Here is a 26,203-nt window from a genome sequence, read left to right as displayed (position 1 = left end):
GATTTTACCTTGTCTCTGGTTTGTGAATATTTAAAATAATGGTGGATTTCTGTCTATTTTGTGCAGGTCCGGTTATTGTACGGAGCTGCTCAGGGAATGTGACACTGTGACGCTATGGACTACTGGGGACAAGGCACCATGGTGACGGTGACTGCAGGTAAGAATCATTCAATTATTTCTGAACTGTTTTACTTGAGTCTATGTTTTATTTATTTTTCTATTTTAACTACGCATTCGTTCACAGAATTGCGGGTTTGCTGGATTCTGTATTGAGATTTTGTTGTCATGTTTTATGTGATTCTGCTGGAAAAGGAATTACTCTGTCTCTTGACAAAAGGTGCTGCTGAGGGATTCAGTCCCTGGTTGTTGTGATTTGATGTTTATTTGCTGAGGATACTGTGGCCGGGTTACTTTAAATACCTAACGCCTGTTAAACAGTTTGGTATTTCTGCAATGTTTAATCTCGGTGACACCTGGTGGCTGCAGATTTTACCGCCTCCTGCACAAGTGTTAGAAATCTACCCAATATTCACAAAATATGCTGAAGTATCTGTGTCAATTTATTGAACGCTTCCCGCTTATTGACAATGCTGATGATATTCTTCCATATTTCTGTTTATTTTAATTGTTCATTCACTTGCTGAAAGGCGGATTTGGTGGGTTCTAGATATAAATTTTCTTGAAATGCTGTTTGATTCTGTTGAAAGTGTTTGAAGAATTGAGCTGGTTCTCCATGAGACGAGTTTCAGCCCCTCGGTGATGTGATTTGGTGTTTTTCTGCTGAGGAGATTGTGTCTGGGTGATTTTGAATGAGTAAAGTTTGTGAAACGGTTCTGGCGTGTCTATACTCTTTAAACTCGGTGATATTGAGCGTTTCCATGTTTTGTAATTGAATGAAAATAAGACACGTGTTTGAAATTGCTTGGCACACGATTGTGGGTGGACAACGGTCAGGATTTTAGAGTTTTTTAAAAGTGATGATTGCAGATTAAACTAAGCCACAGTTTTAAATGCTCTTTCCGAACATAATTTGTTCCTGCAATCACAGCCTGGCTTTTCTTCAATGTTCCATCTTGGTGGGATTGATGGATGCAGCTTTTATCTCTCCTGTCAACTGTTGAAATGCGTTTGAAATATGGTCCAACATGAATAAAATATGGTAAAGTTTCAAAAATATTTTGGACATACCCCACCTGCTCACAGTGATATTACTGTTGTTCTGTATTTCTATTTAGTTTGATAATTCATACATTTGGTGCCGAACTGATTTGCTGGATTCGATATTCAGATGTTTTTGAAATGTTACGTTTGATTCTGTTGAATGTAGAATTGAGCTGCTTCTCAATGAAACGGGTTCAGTCCTCACGATGAGTTTTGGTGTTTTGCTGCTGAGGAGATGGTGTGTCTGGGTGACTTTGAATAAGTGCAATTTGTGAAGCGGTTTTCTGTTTCTACGTTGTTTCTGCATTGTTCAAACTGGGTGACATTGAACAGTTACACGTTTTCTGGTTAAATGTAAAAAGGTTTGCGCGTTTGAATCTCCTTGAAACACAATTGTGGGGAGTAAACGTGGCCGGTTTCGAAAATAAAGAAAGGAATTAAAGATTTGATTGACATTTTTAAATTTTACCTAATGATTACTGATTAAACTAAACCATGGCGTCATTAAGAACGCAATTCGTTACTGCAGTCTGAAACTATTTTATTAAAACGTTTTCAAATTCGTGAGTAAAATTAATATAACTTAAACAATTATAATGCGGTATTATCACCATATTATCCAAGTATGTTTCCATATTAATATCATTAATCATTAATCTCCTTCCACAATTCTGCTGTGCTTTGCACACCATCAGCATGACCGGAAAAGTTTGTAGGCTGGGAATATTTTGTGATTATTTATGAAACTGTTTTAATAATAACATACTGATTCTACAGCACTGTTCAATTACACAAGATATATTTGAATTAATTTTTATTTCTCTGATTACATTTGCAGTTACTTAAATAGGAGTTTTATATTGCAGTTTGGCAATTTATGTAACCGGTTATAGTATTATTTATGTGCAGCAGCAAGAATATTAATTATCTCTTCAACGTCATTTGTAGTTGTCTCTGACCTAATCATAAAGAGTTTTCTCAGAGGTGGAAGTCGCTGACAGTGCAGGAATTGTTCTTATGATTTTATCTGAATTGTAGGAATGTCCAGACTGCACAGTGCTGGAGCTTGACAAGTAAAAGCTTGAAATTCAAAGAGATTAATTTAATTACAAAAAGAGAATATTAGCTTTGCAAAAAATAATAACATCCTGTCTCGCAGAGCTGTGCTGTACACAATATAACATTATTGAAATAAAACAAATTATACAATCGAAGAATAGATTATATCTGAGCCTCAAGCTTATTTCTTCTTAACTCGTAAATTGAACAAAAACATTTCTCCATCATTTTCTAGATATTACACATGTCTGAATTATTCCATCCGATAATTTGAAGTTTAATATTTAATTAAATCCAAATATTTATCAAATTTCAGGCAGGAGCAGGTTTTGAATTACAGAGAACCATGTTTTATTATTTATATTATGAGTACAAATCAGCTGACAGGTCAGCTAATTGACAATTGGCAATAACTTGCAATGCGACTTTAGTACTAACTAATTCAACATAAATTAACCGCTACAATTGAGTAGCATACTGGCGTGTTATATCAAAGCTATTGGAGAATGTTTAATTGCCCTGAAAATAATTTAGAAAACAATACATTTATTTGCTCCGGTTGATGAGGTGGCCCGCCTCCATTGTTTTGTTGATTGTATTTAATTAAGACATTGGATCAAATCAGGTAATCAGTTTCCAATGTGAATGTTTCCTGGTTTGTTTATTTCTCATCAAACACTGGATCTCTGTCACAGACATTAAACTCCCCTCAATCTGTTCTATTTAATGTGTTCATTCTCAGTGAAAATACATTCTGCCCAGTTCAGACAGGAGAAATAGCTGAAAGGCGAAGGGAGTTTGAAATTTATATCAGTTTAATTTCACAGTGGTTATTAATTTCATTTGTCGTAAGTTGACCATTTATCAATTAGAATCAAGCAGTTTGAATGATTCGATCCCCTGTGTTTCAGAGTGAAATTTGACACACTAGGTACACTCTCATCCGCACACTCTTTCTCCCTCACACACTCCCTCTCTCCCAGAAACCCGGACTATTCCTCAAACACACAGACACTCTCTCTCACAGACACTCTCACATACACGATAGCTCTTCAAAAACACACAGTCTCTCTCACACACATACTTGGTCACACACGCATTGCCTCACACACTCATTCTCTTACATACTCTCTGTCTCCAACTTTCTCTCTCTCCAACTCTCCCTCACACACCAACAGACTGTCACTCGCTCTCTCACAGACACAGGCACATTATCCCTCTCTCTCTTTCAGACAATCTCCCTCTCTCACACTCTCACACACACTCTCTCTTACACGTTTTACCAATCTCACTCACATACACAATCATTCACAGACACACACTCTCGCACACATGCACTCTCGCACACATTATCTCTTGCACACACGCTCGTTCACACACATGTCCTGTCACACACATCTCTCCAACACAAAAACGCTCTCTCACATACAGGCTCTCTCACACATCCGTTCTCTCACGCATACACTCTCTCACACATACACTCTCTCTGACATGCATGGTCTCTTGCAGGCATGCTCTCTCACACACATGCTCTCACACACACGCTCTCTCACACACACACAGCCTCTCGCTCACACATGCTCTCTTGTACTCCTGCTCTCTCACACATATATCCTCTCTTGCATACATGCTCTCTCATACACATGCGCTCTGATACTCACACTCTCTCACACATTCACTCACTTGCTCACTCACACTCATGCTCGTTTACACACATGCTCTCTCACACATATGCTTTCTCACACACTTGCTCTGTTGCACACATGCTCTCACACCCATGTACTCTCCCACACATGCTTTCTCACACACACTCTCTCAATCACATATCTCTCACACTCACGCTCTCTTGCACACACGCTCCCTGACACACATGCCCTCTCACTCACATGCTCTCTCATACACTTGCTCTCTCACATACACACTCTCTCATACACTCACTCTCGACACTCATGCTCTCACACACACACACTCTGACACACACGCTCACACCCACACACTCTCTCTCATTCTCTCTTGCACACACGCACTCTGGCACACCTCATGGTCTCTCTCGTACTCATGATTTCTCGCACACATGCTCTCTCACACATGCTGTCTCACAGTCATGCTCTCTCACACACATGTTCTTTTGCACACATGCTGTCTCATGCACACGTTCTCTCACACACATGCTCTCTCACACATATGCTCTCTTGCACACATGCTCTCTCACACATATGGTCTGTTACACACTCACACACATGTGTTCTCACACACATGATCTCTCGCACACATGCTCTCACATACATGCTGTCTCACTCACATGCTTTGGTGCATACATGCTCTCTCACACACATGCTCTCTTGTGAAAGCACTCTTTCACTCACATGCTGTCTCACACACACAATTTTGCACATGCAGTCTCTCTCCTGTGCACACTATTTTGCTCCCTCACACACACAGATATCCTGTCGCTCGCAGAAATACACACAATCGCGCTCTCACACACAGATATTCTCTCACACACAGATACTCTCTTGCACACACACACTCACATGTGTACTCTCTCTCTCCCACTCTCTTGATCCATCTCTCGCAGAAACAATCACATGCATACACACAGTCACGGGCTCTCACATACCCAAATTCTCCCTCACACACACACACACACACACACACACACTCAGACACGCACACACTTTCAGATACACAGGTGAGAGCGACTGAACTAACATCAATAATAATAATCATTATTATTGTCACAAGTAGGCTTACATTAACACTGCAATGAAGTTACTGTGAAAAGCCCCCAGTCACCACACTCTGGCGCCTGTTCGGATACACAGAGGGAGAATTCGGAATATCCAAACCACCTAACAGGTCGATTTTCGGGACTTGTGGGAGGAAACCGGATCACTCGGAGAAAACCCACCCAGACTCCGGGGAGAACGTGCAGACTCCGCACAGGCAATGACCAAGTGGGAATCGAACCCGGGTCCCTGGTACTGTGAAGCAACAGGGTTAACCACTGTGCTGCCGTGCCGCCAAATCAAGGCAGCATTGAAACGTGAGACCTCAAGCAGCCCAAACAAAGAATGAATGGATGGGAATCAGGGGAAGAATCTCCGCTGGTTGGAGTCACAACCAGCACCAAGGTGGATGGATTCCATTGCTGGAGGCCAATCAGCTCAGTTCTAGGACATCACTGCGAGACTTCTTCAGGGCAGTGTCCCAGGTCCAACCATCTTCAGCTTGTTCATCAATGGCCTTCTTTCCATCATCAGGTCTGAACAGGGGTTGATGGCAGATGATTGCATCATGCTCAGCACAATTTGCAACTGTGCAGTCACTAAATAAACCTGTAAATAAAGCAACATGGAGGCTCTATCCGGTTCTGGCTGACAAGTGGTAAGTAACAGTCAAGTCACCCAATTGAAGGCAATGCCCACCTCCAGTAAGAACAGATCTAACCACCGCCCCTTGACATTGACTGGCATTACCATTATTGAAAACCACTAACAACCTCCTGGTGATCAACATGGACCAGAAAGTGATCTGGGCGAGTCATAGAAATTTTGAGGCCAGAAGAACAGATCAAAGGTGAAAACCCATCTCCTGACTCCCCGAAGCCTGTCTGCTATCTAAACATCCGCTGCTGAAGCTCATCGTGTCTCCGTAGGCAGCATTTTCCAAACCGATGACAGCGGCCATTTGGACAAGGACAATAGACACATGGGAACATCACCAACTGGAAGGTCCCCTCCTCACCATTCACCATCATGACTATGTAATATATCTCCGTTCCTGCACTGCCGCTGGTTCAACATCATGTATCGGACTCGGGGAAACACCACATGGACTGCAATGGTTAAAGAAGGAAGCTCAGCATCTTCTCAAAGTCAATGAGGGATGGAAGATAAATGCAGGCCGAGCCTACATCACAAGAATGAATAAACACAACACACTCTCTCTGACACAATATGACAAGACTTTTACGGGCACAAAAATCCCATTTGCAAAATGAAAATCCGTTAAGTCGCAGGAATGTTCATTGTCCCAGTTCTAAATTGTTTTCTCACTCAACTTTTTTCAGCACCACGCACTCACCCACTCTAACTCATCAACCCTAAATCACACATCCCCACTCACTCATCCTCTTTCAGCAAAGTGCATTCGCCCACTCTAACACATCAACCCTCACTCACACACGCTCACTCACCCTTTCACACACACACCCTCATTCACACACCCTCACTCACACACCCTCACTCACTCACACCCTCAGACACACACCCTCTCACACACAACCTTACTCACACGCCCTCACTTACACCCTCACTCACACGCCCTCACTCTCACACCCTTGCATATACACCCTCACTCACACACCCTCACTCACCCACCCTCACTCACACACCCTCACAAACACACCCTCACTCACACCCTCACTCTCACACCCTCACTCACACACCCTCACTCACACACCCTCACTCACACACCCTCACTCACACACCCTCACTCACACACCCTCACTCACACAACCTCACTCACACACCCTCACTCACACACCCTCACTCTCACACCCTTGCATATACACCCTCACTCACACACCCTCACTCACACACCCTCAATCATACACCCTCACACACACACCCTCACACACACACACCCTCACTCACACACCCTCACTCACACACCCTCACTCACACACCCTCATTCACACATCCTCATTCACACACACTCACTCGCACACCCTCTCACACACCCTCTCTCACACACACCGTCACTCACTCTCATACCCTCACTCTCACACACCCTCACTCACACACCCTCACTCACACACCCTCACTCACACACCCTCACTCACACACCCTCACTCATACACCCGCAGTCACACACACCCTCATACACCCTCACTAACCCACCCTCTCACACACACATTCACACACACACCGTCTCACACCCTCACTCACACACCCTCTCACACAACCTCACTCACACACCCTCTCACACACAGACTCACACAACCTCACTCGCACGCCCTCACTTACACCCTCATTCACACGCCCTCACTCACACACCCTCACTCACACACCCTCACTCACACACCCTCACTCACACAACCTCACTCACACAACCTCACTCACACAACCTCACTCACACAACCTCACTCACACAACCTCACTCACACACACACCCTCACACAACCTCACACACACACCCTCGCTCACACACCCTCACTCACACACCCTCATACACCCTCACTCACATACCCTCACTCACACACCCTCACTCACACACCCTCACTCACACACCCTCACTCGCACACCCTCTCTCACACACCCTCACTCACACACCCTCACTCACACACCCTCACTCACACACACCGTTACTCACACACCCTCACTCTCATACCCTCACTCACACACCCTCTCACACACCCTCACTTACACATCCTCTCACACACCCTCACTCACACACCCTCACTCACACACCCTCACTCACACACCCTCTCACACACACAAACTCACACACCCTCTAGCACACCCTCTCACACACCCTCTCACACACCCTCTTACACACCCTCTCACACACACACACACTCACAGCTCCCACTCTCCCACCCACACACACCCTCACTCACCCACCCACATTCATTCGCCCTCACTCATACACCCTCACTCACACACCCTCACCCACACACCCTCATACACCCACACTCACATACCCTCACTCACACACCCTCACTCACACGCCCTCACTCACACACACTCACTCACACACCCTCTCACACACACCGTCACTCACACACCGTCACTCTCATACCCTCACTCAAACAACCCTCACTCTCTCATCCTCACTCACACGCCAAACTTACACCCTCATTCACACGCCCTCACTCACACACCCTCGCGCACACACCCTCACTCACACACCTTCACTCACACACCTTCACTCACACACCCTCACTCAAACAACCTCACTCACACACCCTCACACACACACCCTCATTCACACACCCTCACTCACACACAACCTCATTCACACACCCTCACTCACATACCCTCACTCACCCACCCTCACTCACACACCCTCAAACACACGCCCTCAAACACACGCCCTCACTCACACACCCTCACTCACACAACCTCACTCACACACCCTCATTCACACACCCTCATTCTCACACATTCACTCACACACCCTCACACACACACCCTCACTCACACACCCTCATACACCCACACTGACATACACTCACTCACACACCCTCACTCACACACCCTCACTCACACACCCTCACACACACCCTCACTCACACACCCTCATACACCCACACTGACATACACTCACTCACACACCCTCACTCACACACCCTCACTCACACACCCTCTCACACACACCGTCACTCACACACCCTCACTCTCATACCCTCACTCACACACCCTCACTCACACACCCTCACTCACACACTCTCACTCACACACCCTCACTCACACACCCTCACACACACACCCTCACACTCACACCCTCACTCACAGACCCTCACTCACACACCCTCACACACACACACCCTCACTCTCACACCCTCACTCACACACCCTCACTCACACGCCCTCACTCACACACCCTCACTCACACACCCTCACTCACACACCCTCACTCACACACTCTCACTCACACACCCTCACTCACACACCCTCACTCACACACTCTCACTCACACACTCTCACTCACACACTCTCACTCACACAACCTCACTCACACACACCCTCACTCACACACCCTCACACTCACACCCTCACACACACACCCTCACTCACACATCCTCACTCACACACCCTCACACACACACACCCTCACTCACACACCCTCACTCTCACACCCTCACTCACACACTCACACTCACACACCCTCACTCACACACTCTCACTCACACACCCTCACTCACACACCCTCACTCACACACCCTCACTCACACACCCTCACTCACACACCCTCACTCATACTCCCTCACTCACACACCCTCACTCACACACCCTCACTCACACACCCTCACTCACACACCCTCACACACACACCCTCACAAACACACCCTCACTCACACTCCCTCACTCACACACCCTCACTCACACACCCTCACTCACACACCCTCACTCACACACCCTCACTCACACACCCGCACTCACACTCCCTCACTCACACACCCTCACTCACACACCCTCACTCACACACCCTCACTCACACACCCTCACTCACATACCCTCACTCACATACCCTCACTCACACACCCTCACTCACACACCCTCACTCACACACCCTCACTCACACACCCTCACTCACACAGCTCACTCACATACCCGCACTCACACACACTCACTCACACACCCTCACTCACACACCCTCACTCACACACCCTCACTCACACACCCTCACTCACACAACCTCACTCACACACCCTCACTCACACACCCTCACTCACACACCCTCACTCACACTGCTCACTCACATACCCTCACTCACACACCCTCACTCACACACCCTCACTCACACACCCTCACTCACACACCCTCACTCACACACCCTCACTCACACACCCTCACTCACACACCCTCACTCACACACCCTCACTCACACACCCTCACTCACACACCCTCACTCACATACCCTCACTCACACACCCTCACTCACACACCCTCACTCACACACCCTCACTCACACACTCACACTCACACACCCTCACTCACACACCCTCACTCACACACCCTCACTCACACACTCTCACTCACACACCCTCACTCACACACCCTCACTCACACACCCTCACTCACACACCCTCACTCACACACCCTCACTCACACACTCACACTCACACACCCTCACTCACACACTCTCACTCACACACTCACACTCACACACCCTCACTCACACACTCTCACTCACACTCCCTCACTCACACACCCTCACTCACATATCCTCACTCACACACCCTCACTCACACAACCTCACTCACACACCCTCACGCACACACCCTCAATCATCCACCCTCACACACACACCCTCACACACACACCCTCACTCACACACCCTCACTCACATATTCTCACTCACACACCCTCACTCACACAACCTCACTCACACACCCTCACTCACACACCCTCACACACACACACTCACACACACACCCTCACTCACACACCCTCACTCACACACCCTCACTCACACACCCGCACTCACACACTCTCACTCACACACCCTCACTCACACACCCTCACTCACACAACCTCACTCACACACCCTCACTCACACACCCTCACACACACACCCTCACACACACACCCTCACTCACACACCCTCACTCACACACCCTCACTCACACACCCTCTCACACACCCTCACTCACACACTCTCACTCACACTCCCTCACTCACACTCCCTCACTCACACACCCTCACTCACATATCCTCACTCACACACCCTCACTCACACAACCTCACTCACACACCCTCACTCGCACACCCTCAATCATCCACCCTCACACACACACCCTCACACACACACCCTCACTCACACACCCTCACACACACAGCTCACTCACATACCCTCACTCACACACCCTCACTCACACACCCTCACTCACACACCCTCACTCACAAACCCTCACTCACACACCCTCATTCACACACCCTCACTCACACACCCTCACTCACACACCCTCACTCACACACCCTCACTCACATACCCTCACTCACTCACCCTCACTCACACACTCTCACTCACACACTCTCACTCAAACACCCTCACTCACACACCCTCACTCACTCACCCTCACTCACACACCCTCACTCACACACCGTCACTCACACACCCTCACTCACTCACCCTCACTCACTCACCCTCACCACACACCCTCACTCACACACCCTCACTCACACACTCTCACTGACACACCCTCACTCACACACCCTCACTCACTCACCCTCACTCACTCACCCTCACTCACACACACTCACTCACACACCATCACTCACACACCCTCACTCACACACCCTCACTCACACACTCTCACTCACACACCCTCACTCACACACCCTCACTCACACACCCTCACTCACACACCCTCACTCACACACCCTCACTCACACACCCTCACTCACACACTCACACTCACACACCCTCACTCACACACTCTTACTCACACACTCACACTCACACACCCTCACTCACACACTCTCACTCACACTCCCTCACTCACACACCCTCACTCACATATCCTCACTCACACACCCTCACTCACACAACCTCACTCACACACCCTCACGCACACACCCTCAATCATCCACCCTCACACACACACCCTCACACACACACCCTCACTCACACACCCTCACTCACATATTCTCACTCACACACCCTCACTCACACAACCTCACTCACACACCCTCACTCACACACCCTCACTCACACACCCTCACTCACACACCCGCACTCACACACTCTCACTCACACTCCCTCACTCACACACCCTCACTCACATATCCTCACTCACACAACCTCACTCACACACCCTCACGCACACACCCTCAATCATCCACCCTCACACACACACCCTCACACACACACCCTCACACACACACCCTCACACACACACCCTCACACACACACCCTCACACACACACCCTCACTCACACACCCTCACACACACACCCTCACACACACACCCTCACTCACACACCCTCACACACACACCCTCACTCACACACCCTCACTCACACACCCTCACTCACATACCCTCACTCACACACCCTCACACACACACCCTCACTCACACACCCTCACACACACACCCTCACACACACACCCTCACTCACACTCCCTCACTCACACAACCTCACTCACACACCCTCACTCACACACCCTCACACACACACCCTCACACACACACCCTCACTCACACACCCTCACTCACACACCCTCACTCACACACTGTCACTCACACACCCTCACACACACACCCTCTCACACACCCTCACTCACACACTCTCACTCACACTCCCTCACTCACACTCCCTCACTCACACACCCTCACTCACATATCCTCACTCACACACCCTCACTCACACACCCTCACTCACACACCCTCACACACACACCCTCACAAACACACCCTCACTCACACTCCCTCACTCACACACCCTCACTCACACACCCTCACTCACACACCCTCACTCACACACCCTCACTCACACACCCGCACTCACACTCCCTCACTCACACACCCTCACTCACACACCCTCACTCACACACCCTCACTCACACACCCTCACTCACATACCCTCACTCACATACCCTCACTCACACACCCTCACTCACACACCCTCACTCACACACCCTCACTCACACACCCTCACTCACACAGCTCACTCACATACCCGCACTCACACACACTCACTCAAACACCCTCACTCACACACCCTCACTCACACACCCTCACTCACACAACCTCACTCACACACCCTCACTCACACACCCTCACTCACACACCCTCACTCACACTGCTCACTCACATACCCTCACTCACACACCCTCACTCACACACCCTCACTCACACACCCTCACTCACACACCCTCACTCACACACCCTCACTCACACACCCTCACTCACACACCCTCACTCACACACCCTCACTCACACACCCTCACTCACACACCCTCACTCACATACCCTCACTCACACACCCTCACTCACACACCCTCACTCACACACCCTCACTCACACACTCACACTCACACACCCTCACTCACACACCCTCACTCACACACCCTCACTCACACACTCTCACTCACACACCCTCACTCACACACCCTCACTCACACACCCTCACTCACACACCCTCACTCACACACCCTCACTCACACACCCTCACTCACACACTCACACTCACACACCCTCACTCACACACTCTCACTCACACACTCACACTCACACACCCTCACTCACACACTCTCACTCACACTCCCTCACTCACACACCCTCACTCACATATCCTCACTCACACACCCTCACTCACACAACCTCACTCACACACCCTCACGCACACACCCTCAATCATCCACCCTCACACACACACCCTCACACACACACCCTCACTCACACACCCTCACTCACATATTCTCACTCACACACCCTCACTCACACAACCTCACTCACACACCCTCACTCACACACCCTCACACACACACCCTCACACACACACCCTCACTCACACACCCTCACTCACACACCCTCACTCACACACCCGCACTCACACACTCTCACTCACACACCCTCACTCACACACCCTCACTCACACAACCTCACTCGCACACCCTCACTCACACACCCTCACACACACACCCTCACACACACACCCTCACTCACACACCCTCACTCACACACCCTCACTCACACACCCTCTCACACACCCTCACTCACACACTCTCACTCACACTCCCTCACTCACACTCCCTCACTCACACACCCTCACTCACATATCCTCACTCACACACCCTCACTCACACAACCTCACTCACACACCCTCACTCGCACACCCTCAATCATCCACCCTCACACACACACCCTCACACACACACCCTCACTCACACACCCTCACACACACAGCTCACTCACATACCCTCACTCACACACCCTCACTCACACACCCTCACTCACACACCCTCACTCACAAACCCTCACTCACACACCCTCATTCACACACCCTCACTCACACACCCTCACTCACACACCCTCACTCACACACCCTCACTCACATACCCTCACTCACTCACCCTCACTCACACACTCTCACTCACACACTCTCACTCAAACACCCTCACTCACACACCCTCACTCACTCACCCTCACTCACACACCCTCACTCACACACCGTCACTCACACACCCTCACTCACTCACCCTCACTCACTCACCCTCACCACACACCCTCACTCACACACCCTCACTCACACACTCTCACTGACACACCCTCACTCACACACCCTCACTCACTCACCCTCACTCACTCACCCTCACTCACACACACTCACTCACACACCATCACTCACACACCCTCACTCACACACCCTCACTCACACACTCTCACTCACACACCCTCACTCACACACCCTCACTCACACACCCTCACTCACACACCCTCACTCACACACCCTCACTCACACACCCTCACTCACACACTCACACTCACACACCCTCACTCACACACTCTTACTCACACACTCACACTCACACACCCTCACTCACACACTCTCACTCACACTCCCTCACTGACACACCCTCACTCACATATCCTCACTCACACACCCTCACTCACACAACCTCACTCACACACCCTCACGCACACACCCTCAATCATCTACCCTCACACACACACCCTCACACACACACCCTCACTCACACACCCTCACTCACATATTCTCACTCACACACCCTCACTCACACAACCTCACTCACACACCCTCACTCACACACCCTCACACACACACCCTCACACACACACCCTCACTCACACACCCTCACTCACACACCCTCACTCACACACCCGCACTCACACACTCTCACTCACACTCCCTCACTCACACACCCTCACTCACATATCCTCACTCACACAACCTCACTCACACACCCTCACGCACACACCCTCAATCATCCACCCTCACACACACACCCTCACACACACACCCTCACACACACACCCTCACACACACACCCTCACACACACACCCTCACTCACACACCCTCACACACACACCCTCACACACACACCCTCACTCACACACCCTCACACACACACCCTCACTCACACACCCTCACTCACACACCCTCACTCACATACCCTCACTCACACACCCTCACACACACACCCTCACTCACACACCCTCACACACACACCCTCACACACACACCCTCACTCACACTCCCTCACTCACACAACCTCACTCACACACCCTCACTCACACACCCTCACACACACACCCTCACACACACACCCTCACTCACACACCCTCACTCACACACCCTCACTCACACACTGTCACTCACACACCCTCACACACACACCCTCTCACACACACTCACTCACACACTCTCACTCACACTCCCTCACTCACACTCCCTCACTCACACACCCTCACTCACATATCCTCACTCACACACCCTCACTCACACAACCTCACTCACATACCCTCACTCACACACCCTCAATCATCCACCCTCACACACACACCCTCACACACACACCCTCACTCACACTCCCTCACTCACACAACCTCACTCACACACCCTCACTCACACACCCTCACACACACACCCTCACTCACACACCCTCACTCACACACCCTCACTCACACAGCTCACTCACATACCCTCACTCACACACCCTCACTCACACACCCTCACTCACACACCCTCACTCACACACCCTCACTCACACACCCTCATTCACACACCCTCACTCACACACCCTCACTCACACACCCTCACTCACACACCCTCACTCACATACCCTCACTCACTCACCCTCACTCACACACTCTCACTCACACACTCTCACTCACACACCCTCACTCACACACCCTCACTCACACACCCTGACTCACTCACCCTCAGTCACACACCCTCACTCACACACCGTCACTCACACACCCTCACTCACTCACCCTCACTCACTCACCCTCACCACACACCCTCACTCACACACCCTCACTCACACACTCTCACTGACACACCCTCACTCACACAGCCTCACTCACTCACCCTCACTCACTCACCCTCACTCACACACACTCACTCACACACCATCACTCACACACCCTCACTCACACACCCACACTCACACAGCCTCACTCACACACCCTCACTCACTCACACACCCTCACTCACACACACACCCTCACTCACACACCCTCACTCACACACCCTCACTCACTCAGCCTCACTCATACACCCTCACTCACACCCCCTCACTCACACACCCTCACTCACACACCCTCACTCACACACCCTCACTCACACACCCTCACTCACACACCCTCACACACTCACCCTCACTCACCCACCCTCACTCACCCACCCTCACTCACCCACCCTCACTCACACACCCTCACTCACACACCCTCACTCACACACCATCACTCACACACCCTCACTCACACACCCTCACTCACACACCCTCACTCACACACCCTCACTCACACACCCTCACTCACACACCCTCCCTCACACACCCTCACTCTCACACCCTCACACACACACTCACTCACACACCCTCACACACACACTCACTCACACACTCACTCACACACACCCTCACTCACACACCTTCACTCACACACCCTCACTCACACACCCTCATTCACACACCCTCACACACACACCCTCACACACACACCCTCACACACACACCCTCACTCACACACCCTCACTCACATACCCTCACTCACACAACCTCACTCACACACCCTCACTCACTCACCCACACTCACACACCCTCACACACACCCTCACTCACACACCCTCACTCACACAACCTCACTCACACACCCTCACTCACACACCCTCACTCACACACCCTCACTCACACACCCTCACTCACACAGCTCACTCACACACCCTCACTCACATACTCTCACTCACACACCCTCACTCACACAACCTCACTCACACACCCTCACTCTCACACCGTCACTCACTCACCCTCACTCACACAAACTCACTCACACACACTCACTCACACAGACTCACTCACACACCCTCACTCACATACCCTCACTCACACACTCTCACTCACACACCGTCACTCACTCACCCTCACTCACACACAGTCACTCACACATCCTCACTCACACACCCTCACTCACACACCCTCACTCACACACCCTCACTGGACTGTAACGTACACAGCTCAGTGAGCTGGATTGTGACGTACACAGCTCAGTGAGCTGGATTGTGATGTACACAGCTCAGTTAGCTGGAGTGTGACGTACACAGCTCAGTTAGCTGGATTGTGACGTACACAGCTCAGTTAGCTGGATTGTGACGTACACAGCTCAGTTAGCTGGATTGTGACGTACACAGCTCAGTGAGCTGGATTGTGACGTACACAGCTCAGCTAGCTGCATTGTGAGGTGCACAGCTCAGTTAGCTGGATTGTGATGTACACAGCTCAGTTAGCTGGATTGTGACATACACAGCCCAGCTAGCTGGATTGTGCCGTGCACAGCTCAGCTAGCTGGATTGTGGCGTACACAGCTCAGTTAGCTGGATTGTGATGTACACAGCTCAGTTAGCTGGATTGTGACGTACGCAGCTCAGTGAGCTGGATTGTGACGGACACAGCTCAGTTAGCTGGATTCTGATGTACGCAGCTCAGTGAGCTGGATTGTGGCGTACACAGCTAAGTTAGCTGGATTGTCATGTACACAGCTCAGTTAGCTGGATTGTGGCGTACACAGCTCAGTTAGCTGGATTGTGATGTACACAGCTCAGTTAGCTGGATTGTGACGTACGCAGCTCAGTGAGCTGGATTGTGACGTACACAGCTCAGTTAGCTGGATTGTGATGTTCGCAGCTCAGTGAGCTGGATTGTGGCGTACACAGCTCAGTTAGCTGGAATGTGACGTACACAGCTCAGTTAGCTGGATTGTGACGTACACAGCTCAGTTAGCTGGATTGTGATGTACACAGCTCAGTGAGCTGGATTGTGACGTACACAGCTCAGTGAGCTGGATTGTGACGTACACAGCTCAGTGAGCTGGATTGTGGCGTACACAGCTCAGTTAGCTGGAATGTGACGTACACAGCTCAGTTAGCTGGATTGTGACGTACACAGCTCAGTGAGCTGGATTGTGGCGTACACAGCTCAGTTAGCTGGATTGTGACGTACACAGCTCAGTTAGCTGGATTGTGATGTACACAGCTCAGTTAGCTGGAATGTGACGTACACAGCTCAGTGAGCTGGATTGTGACGTACACAGCTCAGTTAGCTGGATTGTGACGTACACAGCTCAGTTAGCTGGAATGTGACGTACACAGCTCAGTGAGCTGGATTGTGACGTACACAGCTCAGTTAGCTGGATTGTGACGTACACAGCTCAGTTAGCTGGATTGTGACGTACACAGCTCAGTTAGCTGGATTGTGATGTTCGCAGCTCAGTGAGCTGGATTGTGGCGTACACAGCTCAGTTAGCTGGAATGTGACGTACACAGCTCAGTTAGCTGGATTGTGACGTACACAGCTCAGTTAGCTGGATTGTGATGTACACAGCTCAGTGAGCTGGATTGTGACGTACACAGCTCAGTGAGCGGGATTGTGACGTACACAGCTCAGTTAGCTGCATTGTGATGTACACAGCTCAGTTAGCTGGATAGTGATGTACACAGCTCAGCTAGCTGGATTGTGACGTACACAGCTCAGCTAGCTGGATTGTGGCGTACACAGCTCAGTTAGCTGGATTGTGACGTACACAGCTCAGTGAGCTGGATTGTGATGTACACAGCTCAGTTAGCTGGATTGTGACATACACAGCTCAGTTAGCTGGATTGTGACGTACACAGCTCAGTTCGCTGGATTGTGACGTACGCAGCTCAGTGAGCTGGATTGTGACGTACACAGCTCAGTTAGCTGGATTGTGATGTACGCAGCTCAGTGAGCTGGATTGTGGCGTACACAGCTCAGTTAGCTGGAATGTGACGTACACAGCTCAGTTAGCTGGATTGTGACGTACACAGCTCAGTTAGCTGGATTGTGATGTACACAGCTCAGTTAGCTGGATTGTGACATACACAGCTCAGTGAGCTGGATTGTGACGTACACAGCTCAGTTCGCTGGATTGTGATGTCCACAGCTCAGTTCGCTGGATTGTGACGTCCACAGATCAGTTAGCTGGATTGTGATGTCCACAGCTCAGTTCGCTGGATTGTGACGTACACAGCTCAGTGAGCTGGATTGTGACGTACACAGCTCAGTTAGCTGGATTGTGACGTACACAGCTCAGTTCGCTGGATTGTGACGTACACAGATCAGTTAGCTGGATTGTGATGTCCACAGCTCAGTTCGCTGGATTGTGACGTTCACAGATCAGTTAGCTGGATTGTGAGGTACACAGCTCAGTGAGCTGGATTGTGACGTACACAGCTCAGTTAGCTGGATTGTGAGGTACACAGCTCAGTGAGCTGGATTGTGACGTACACAGCTCAGTTAGCTGGACTGTGGCGTACCCAGCTCAGATAGCTGGATAGTGATGTACACAGCTCAGTTAGCTGGATTGTGACGTACACAGCTCAGTTAGCTGGATTGTGACGCACACAGCTCAGTTAGCTGGATTGTGACGTACACAGCTCAGTTAGCTGGATTGTGACGTACACAGCTCAGTTAGCTGGATTGTGACGTACACAGCTCAGTTCGCTGGATTGTGATGTACACAGCTCAGTTAGCTGGATTGTGACGTACACAGCTCAGTTAGCTGGATTGTGACGTACACAGCTCAGTTAGCTGGATTGTGACGTACACATCTCAGTTCGCTGAATTGTGAGGTACACAGCTCAGTGAGCTGGATTGTGACGTACACAGCTCAGTGAGCTGGATTGTGACGTACACAGCTCAGTTAGCTGGATTGTGATGTACACAGCTCAGTTAGCTGGATTGATGACGTACACAGCTCAGCTAGCTGGATTGTGACCTACACAGCTCAGTGAGCTGGATTGTGACGTACACAGCTCAGTTAGCTGGATTGTGACGTACACAGCTCAGTGAGCTGGATTGTGACGTACACAGCTCAGTTCGCTGGATTGTGACGTACACAGCTCAGTGAGCTGGATTGTGACGTACACAGCTCAGTTAGCTGGATTGTGACGTACACAGCTCAGTTAGCTGGATTGTGACGTACGCAGCTCAGTGAGCTGGATTGTGAAGTACATAGCTCAGTTAGCTGGATTGTGAGGTGCACAGCTCAGTTAGCTGGATTGTGACGTACACAGCTCAGTTAGCTGCATTGTGAGGTGCACAGCTCAGTTAGCTGGATTGTGACGTACACAGCTCAGTTCGCTGGATTGAGACGTACACAGCTCAGTTAGCTGGATTGTGACGTACACAGCTCAGTTAGCTGGATTGTGACGTACACAGCTCAATTAGCTGGATTGTGACATACACGGCTCAGTGAGCTGGATTGTGACGTACTCAGCTCAGTTAGCTGGATTGTGACGTACACAGCTCAGTAAGCTGGGCGGCTGGTTCGTGATGGAAAGCGACCCCAACAGCGCGAGTTCAATTGCTGTATCGGCTGAGGTTCTCATGAAGACCACCATTCTCAAACTTGCCCCTCATCTGAGATGTGCTGACCCTCAGGTCAAATCACCACAAGTCAGCTCTGAAAAGGAGAGCAGTCTCTGTGATTATGGCGCCATTTACATTTTATTTTACATGATGGCTGAAATAATGGGGAAAAACCTCTGCTCCTCTCATTCAATTCAATGAAAGTTACATCATTCAGGTGGCATCAAAATGCTATTTTTTGTCATGTGATAGAGATGGAGAGAGAGATGTGAGTTTCTATTGAGGGGCCATAGAGATGGTGATCCCCAAATGATAGACGCTGAAATGTGGATGTAACGTTTAATGAGAAAATATTCGGATAAATGCATGGTCACATTTTGAAGTGCTTGTTAACTTATAAATCACAAATAACAGAGTCTAACTTGTTGAATGGACCATTCTCCCCCAGCGACACCGTCTCCGCCCACTCTCTACAGCCTGGTCTCCTGTCAGCAACACAACAGCGACGGCTCCGTGACCTTCGGCTGTTTGGCGATGGACTACTCCCCAGAAATCACCAGCCTTACCTGGAAGAAAGATGGGCAGCTGATCACCACTGGAGTTAAGAAATACCCGTCAGTGAGAAACAAGAAGGGAACCTACACCCTGAGCAGTCAGTTAACCATCACCGAGTCAGAGGGGGGATGCAGCGAAATCAGCTGTGAGGTTCGACACAGCGGCTTAGACAAGAGCATTGGAATGGAATGTAAGTGTTGTGGAATCTGTGAGAAACAGACGCTTTGATTGCTTTATTTACATCTTTGGTCATAACACATTTATGGTTCTCTGCATAGTTCTGATTCCTGCGAGAAATAGTGACCACAGAGAAACTGTTAAAATACAATTAGCAATTTTATTGATTACATCTTCTTCAAGAAATGTCTAACTTGTGTTTCTTGAAGGTGGAGTCAACACTCCAAATGTTCTCCTCACCGTGAGTTCCAATGAAGAAATCTCAAGACAGAAATTTGCAACCATGGTCTGTTCAATCAACGATTTCCATCCAAAGTCAATGACGGTGAAGTGGCTGAAGAATGGACAAGCCATAGGTTCAGGATTTGTCACCTCGCCCCCCTGTGAAGTGAACGGGAACTTCTCGGCGAGCAGTCGGCTGACAGTCTCCGCTGGGGAATGGTTCAGCAAAGCGGTCTATACCTGCCAGGTCACTCATCAAGAGGTCACACAAAGTCAAAATATCACTGCGTCTGGTAAGAGACACAAACAGAGGAAACAATAAATCATCCTGCACTCTGATGTTAATCCAAATCAGGAATTTACTGAAGTTAGTGTAAAGCACAGAACAACTTCTAATTTACTGCCATGTAGTTTGTGTTTCATTCTGATGTAAGAGCTGCATGAGGGTTGCTTATCATTCACGATTTTATGAATGTAGAAATAAATGTATCCCTATAATTTGAAGTAATTTAGTGAGTGAGGTGGATGAATGAATTGAAAATCGCTTATTGTCACAAGTAGGCTTCAAATGAAGTTACTGTGAAAGGCCCTTGGTCGCCACATTCCGGCGCCTGTTCGGGGAGGCTGGTATGGGAATTGGACCCGCGCTGGTGGCCTGCCTTGGTCTGCTTTAAAAGCCAGCGATTTAGCCCCGTGCTAAACCAGCCCCTGGTGGACTTGATACCAGCTTTATCCTGAGACGGCTGATTATATTTGAGAGTCAGTGGGTGTCTCAAACACTTAACTGATAACAGCTCCGGGGGAGAGTGTTGGAAAGTTCATCCAACCTATTTATGGATCAGCCTCCAGTACTTCGTTCCTGAGATCAGGAATGGAATACTTATATTGGGAATGCTGAAATACTGATTCGTTCGAACAATATCGGGGCTGACTGTATTTCACAATGAGAATAGTTTTCACAAACCAAACTGATTTTCCATTGCGTATAGAAGATTAAAGGCGGTCTTTAGAGGTTGATGTTTCGAAGTTGATTTATTCCCATTTAGAGTTCAGGCTGAATCCTGTTGTCCTGATTCTGAAGATCAAACTTGGGTTGATTTCCACTTTTTTCATTCGCAGATCCTTCCCTTTGCACTGATGCCTCAGTAACAATACTGCCACCACCAATAGAACAGGTCTTACTGGAGGCGACTGTAACCTTAACCTGCGTCATTTCGAATGCTCCTTATGGAGTCAACGTGTCCTGGAGTGAAGCGAAGAAGCCGCTGAAATCAGAGATTGCCGAGCAGCCTGGGGCAGATACTGAGAGCGTGGTCAGCAAATTAAACATCTCGACACAAGCCTGGCTGAGTGGGGCTGTGTTTGACTGTGTGGCGAGCCACCAGGACCTGCCGACTCCTTTAAGAATTTCAATCCACAAAAAAATAGGTGAGCGGTGAGACTGGAGCAATAAGTGAGTCATTGTGTCTATTTCTAGTGTCAGTGCAGCGGTCAGTGTTTAGCATTCAGTGTATTTATGGCCCATTCTGATTGGTAATTCCACTAACTAAATACTCTGGGCGTTTAGAGTTTAAGGGGGAAATTGATATGCAGATGAATGAACAATGAAACCCAACAGTGATATTGGGTTTAGATGGAGCGAGACCATAGACCACAAGACTGAGGAACAGACGTTGGCCATTGGGCCCATCAACACCGGTCCAGCCTGCAGTGAGGTCATGACTGATCTGATGTGATAATCTTAAACTCGTCTTTCCCGACTTATCCCCATATCTCTTGACGCATTCACAGATTTAAAGTATGTCTCCCTCAACCTTGAACATACTGAACAACCCAGAATCTACAGCCCCCCGGGTTAAATAATTCCACAGCTTCCCTACTCTCTGAGAGAGGAAATTCCACCTCATCTCTGTCTGAAATGGGCGAACCCTCACTTTGTGATCATGCACGCTGGTCGTAGACGCTCCCACACGGGAAAACAACCCCTCAGCATCTATCCTAAGGAGCTCCCTGAGAATCTTTCATGTCTCAATTAGGTGGCCTTCATTCCTCTAAACTCCAATAAGTACAGCCCAGCCTACTTAACCTCAGCTCATAAGGAAATCCCTCCATACTCGGGATCAACCTCGTGAACCTCCTCTGGACTGCCTTCAAAACCAATCTGTCTTCCTTAGATAAGGGCGCCGAGACTGTTCAAAGTATACCAGGTGCAGTCTAACCAATGCCTTGTATAGTTTTAGCCAGACTTCCCCATGTTTATATAATATTCCCTTTGAAATGAATGTCAACATTCAATTTGTCTCCATATTACCTGCAGAACTTGCTTTGTGTGATTTTTGCACGAGGACCCCCAATTCCCCCGTTACTTCAGCTTTCTCCAGTCTTTCTCCATCTGAATAATATTCAGTTATGTACTTCCTCCTACCAAAGTGTCTAACCTCACATTCTCGGTCCCTCTGTGTATTTTCTGTAATCCTCACCACTTGCCTTTCTACCTATTTTTTGTCATCTGCAAACGTGGGAATAGAACATTCATTTATTAAACACAGTTTTGAAATTCATGTATATTACATCTACTGGCCCCCCTCTCTCTCGCCTTCTCGTTATCACCTCAAATAAGGGCAACAAATTTGTCAGGCATGATTTACCCTTCACGAGGCCGCGCTGACTCTGTTGATTATATTGAGTATTTCTAAATGCTCAGCGATTGGATCCGTTATAATGGACTCGAACCGTTTCCCACTGATAGATGGTAAGGTCACTGGCCTATAGTTACCTGTTTTTGTCTCCCTCCCTTTTGAATAAGGGTGTTACATTGGCAGTTTCCCAATCCTCTTGGGGTAAGGTGGGAGGAGCCTGGTGTGGAGTTTATACACCAGCACAGAACAGCTGGGCCGAATGGTCCGTTCCCCTGCTATCCACATTCTGAAACTTTCGAATCCAATATGTAAATTCTCAGGGAAAAGGCTTGTGTCCACCTCTGCTCCGAGCTCGGAAACCGGACAGATCCCAAAGTGGAAAATGGAAACCTTTAAAATCCAACACAAAACACATTTCTCTCACATCTAACCCGCGGTTCCATTGTCTCCAGAATTCCCCATTTTATTTACATTTATTGTACATTTTCTGCAGATCCCAACCCGCGGGAACCGTCCGTCTCTGTCCTCCTGCCCTCGGCTGAAGACGTCTCCGCTCAGAGATTCGTCTCCCTCAGCTGCTTAGTGAGAGGTTTCTCCCCCCGAGAGATCTTCGTCAAGTGGACCGTCAATGACAAGCCGGTGAATCCCGGGAACTACAAGAACACCGAGGTGATGGCGGAGAACGGCAATAGCTCCTTCTTCATGTACAGCCTGTTATCCATTGCAGCGGAGGAGTGGGCCAGCGGCGCTTCTTACTCCTGTGTGGTGGGACATGAAGCCATCCCCTTGAAGATCATCAACAGAACGGTTGATAAATCCAGCGGTAAACCCAGTTTTGTGAACATTTCCCTCGCTCTGATGGACACCGTTAATTCATGTCAATGAGAATCTATCAATTGCATTTCGAACTAAATAAAAAAATTAAAAGTTTTTTTTCCTCCAATTGTGATTTAAATGTACAGCCGCTTAATTAATGGAGCTTCCACTTTGCTGATATTAGATCTGTTCAATGAGACCCGGATTTCTACAGGTCTCAGCCCCAAGTCTCATACAACCAGAGCTCCCAGCTCAGATACACCCTGGGTTGGAGACAGAGTAAAATTCGTTAATTGCAGGATTCACAAAATATATTCATTGACTTTCTTCCCGCTGAGGAGAAATCGGACACTTTCCCATTTCAGACAGACAAACACATCACATTTAGATCTCGGTGTTCCTGCTTCTCCCATTGCCCATCCCTTTAAAATTGATGTCAGCTTAAAATTGCTGCATCACACCCACTGGGAACTGAATTGAGAATCAAACAGAAACAAGGACCAACAATCGCCCATCACGGAGAGGGGAAAGGGAAATGTTTAATCCATTATATCTCCACCTCTCCTACAAAATCAGTAGGAGCCCCTAGGTAATCCACTGTCCCCCCACCTCCCCCACAGAGACAGGAGGAGGGGCATTAGTTAATGCACTCTACTGCCACTTCCTCAAAAGAGAGAAGAAGGGGCATAAATTAATCCACTGCAACCACACTTCCCAAAACAAAGAGGGGGAGGGGTTATAGTTAATCCACTGCATCCCCACTTCTCCAACAGAGAGTGGGGAATGGACGTTAGCTAATGCCCTGCACCCCAACTCCCTAACAAAGAGGAAGGGACTTAGTGAACCCACTATACCCCTCACTCCCACACCAAAGCATGGGGGGCAGTAGTTAATCCAGTGTATCACCACGCCCCAACAAATAGTGGGGGAGGAGCATTAATTAACCCTGTACCCCCACTTTCCCACCAAGGAGCTGGGGCATTAGTTGATTCACTGTACAGCCTCTTCCAACAAAGAAAGGGGGAGGGCCTAAATAAATGCACTGTCCGCCCACTTCCCCAACAGAGAAGGATGGGCAATATAAATCCATTTTACCTCCACTTTCCCGACGAAAAGAGGAGGAAGGTGATGAGTGAACTCACTGTATCTCCACCTCCTCAGCAGGGGGAACCCAAAGAGAATTTGTTCAGCTGGCCAGAGAGGGAGAGACTATTAAATCACTATCCACCTACTCCCCAAGCAGGGAATTTGGGAGTGGATGTGTCTC

General features: G+C 49.0%; 1 gene segment (V, D, J or C); it reads left to right on the top strand.

The window, feature by feature from the left end:
* The first annotated feature begins 59 nt into the window (after positions 1 to 59).
* On the top strand, positions 60 to 25,063 carry LOC140419581 (Ig heavy chain C region-like). The segment is given in 5 exon segments: positions 60 to 157; positions 20,976 to 21,272; positions 21,469 to 21,774; positions 22,601 to 22,909; positions 24,614 to 25,063. Coding segments are annotated over 5 exon segments (1,347 nt in total).
* The last annotated feature ends 1,140 nt before the right edge of the window (positions 25,064 to 26,203 follow it).

Source organism: Scyliorhinus torazame, chromosome 5 (assembly GCF_047496885.1).
Source record: "Scyliorhinus torazame isolate Kashiwa2021f chromosome 5, sScyTor2.1, whole genome shotgun sequence".
Lineage (NCBI taxonomy): Eukaryota > Metazoa > Chordata > Chondrichthyes > Carcharhiniformes > Scyliorhinidae > Scyliorhinus > Scyliorhinus torazame.
This window is presented reverse-complemented; position numbering and strand designations above follow the sequence as displayed.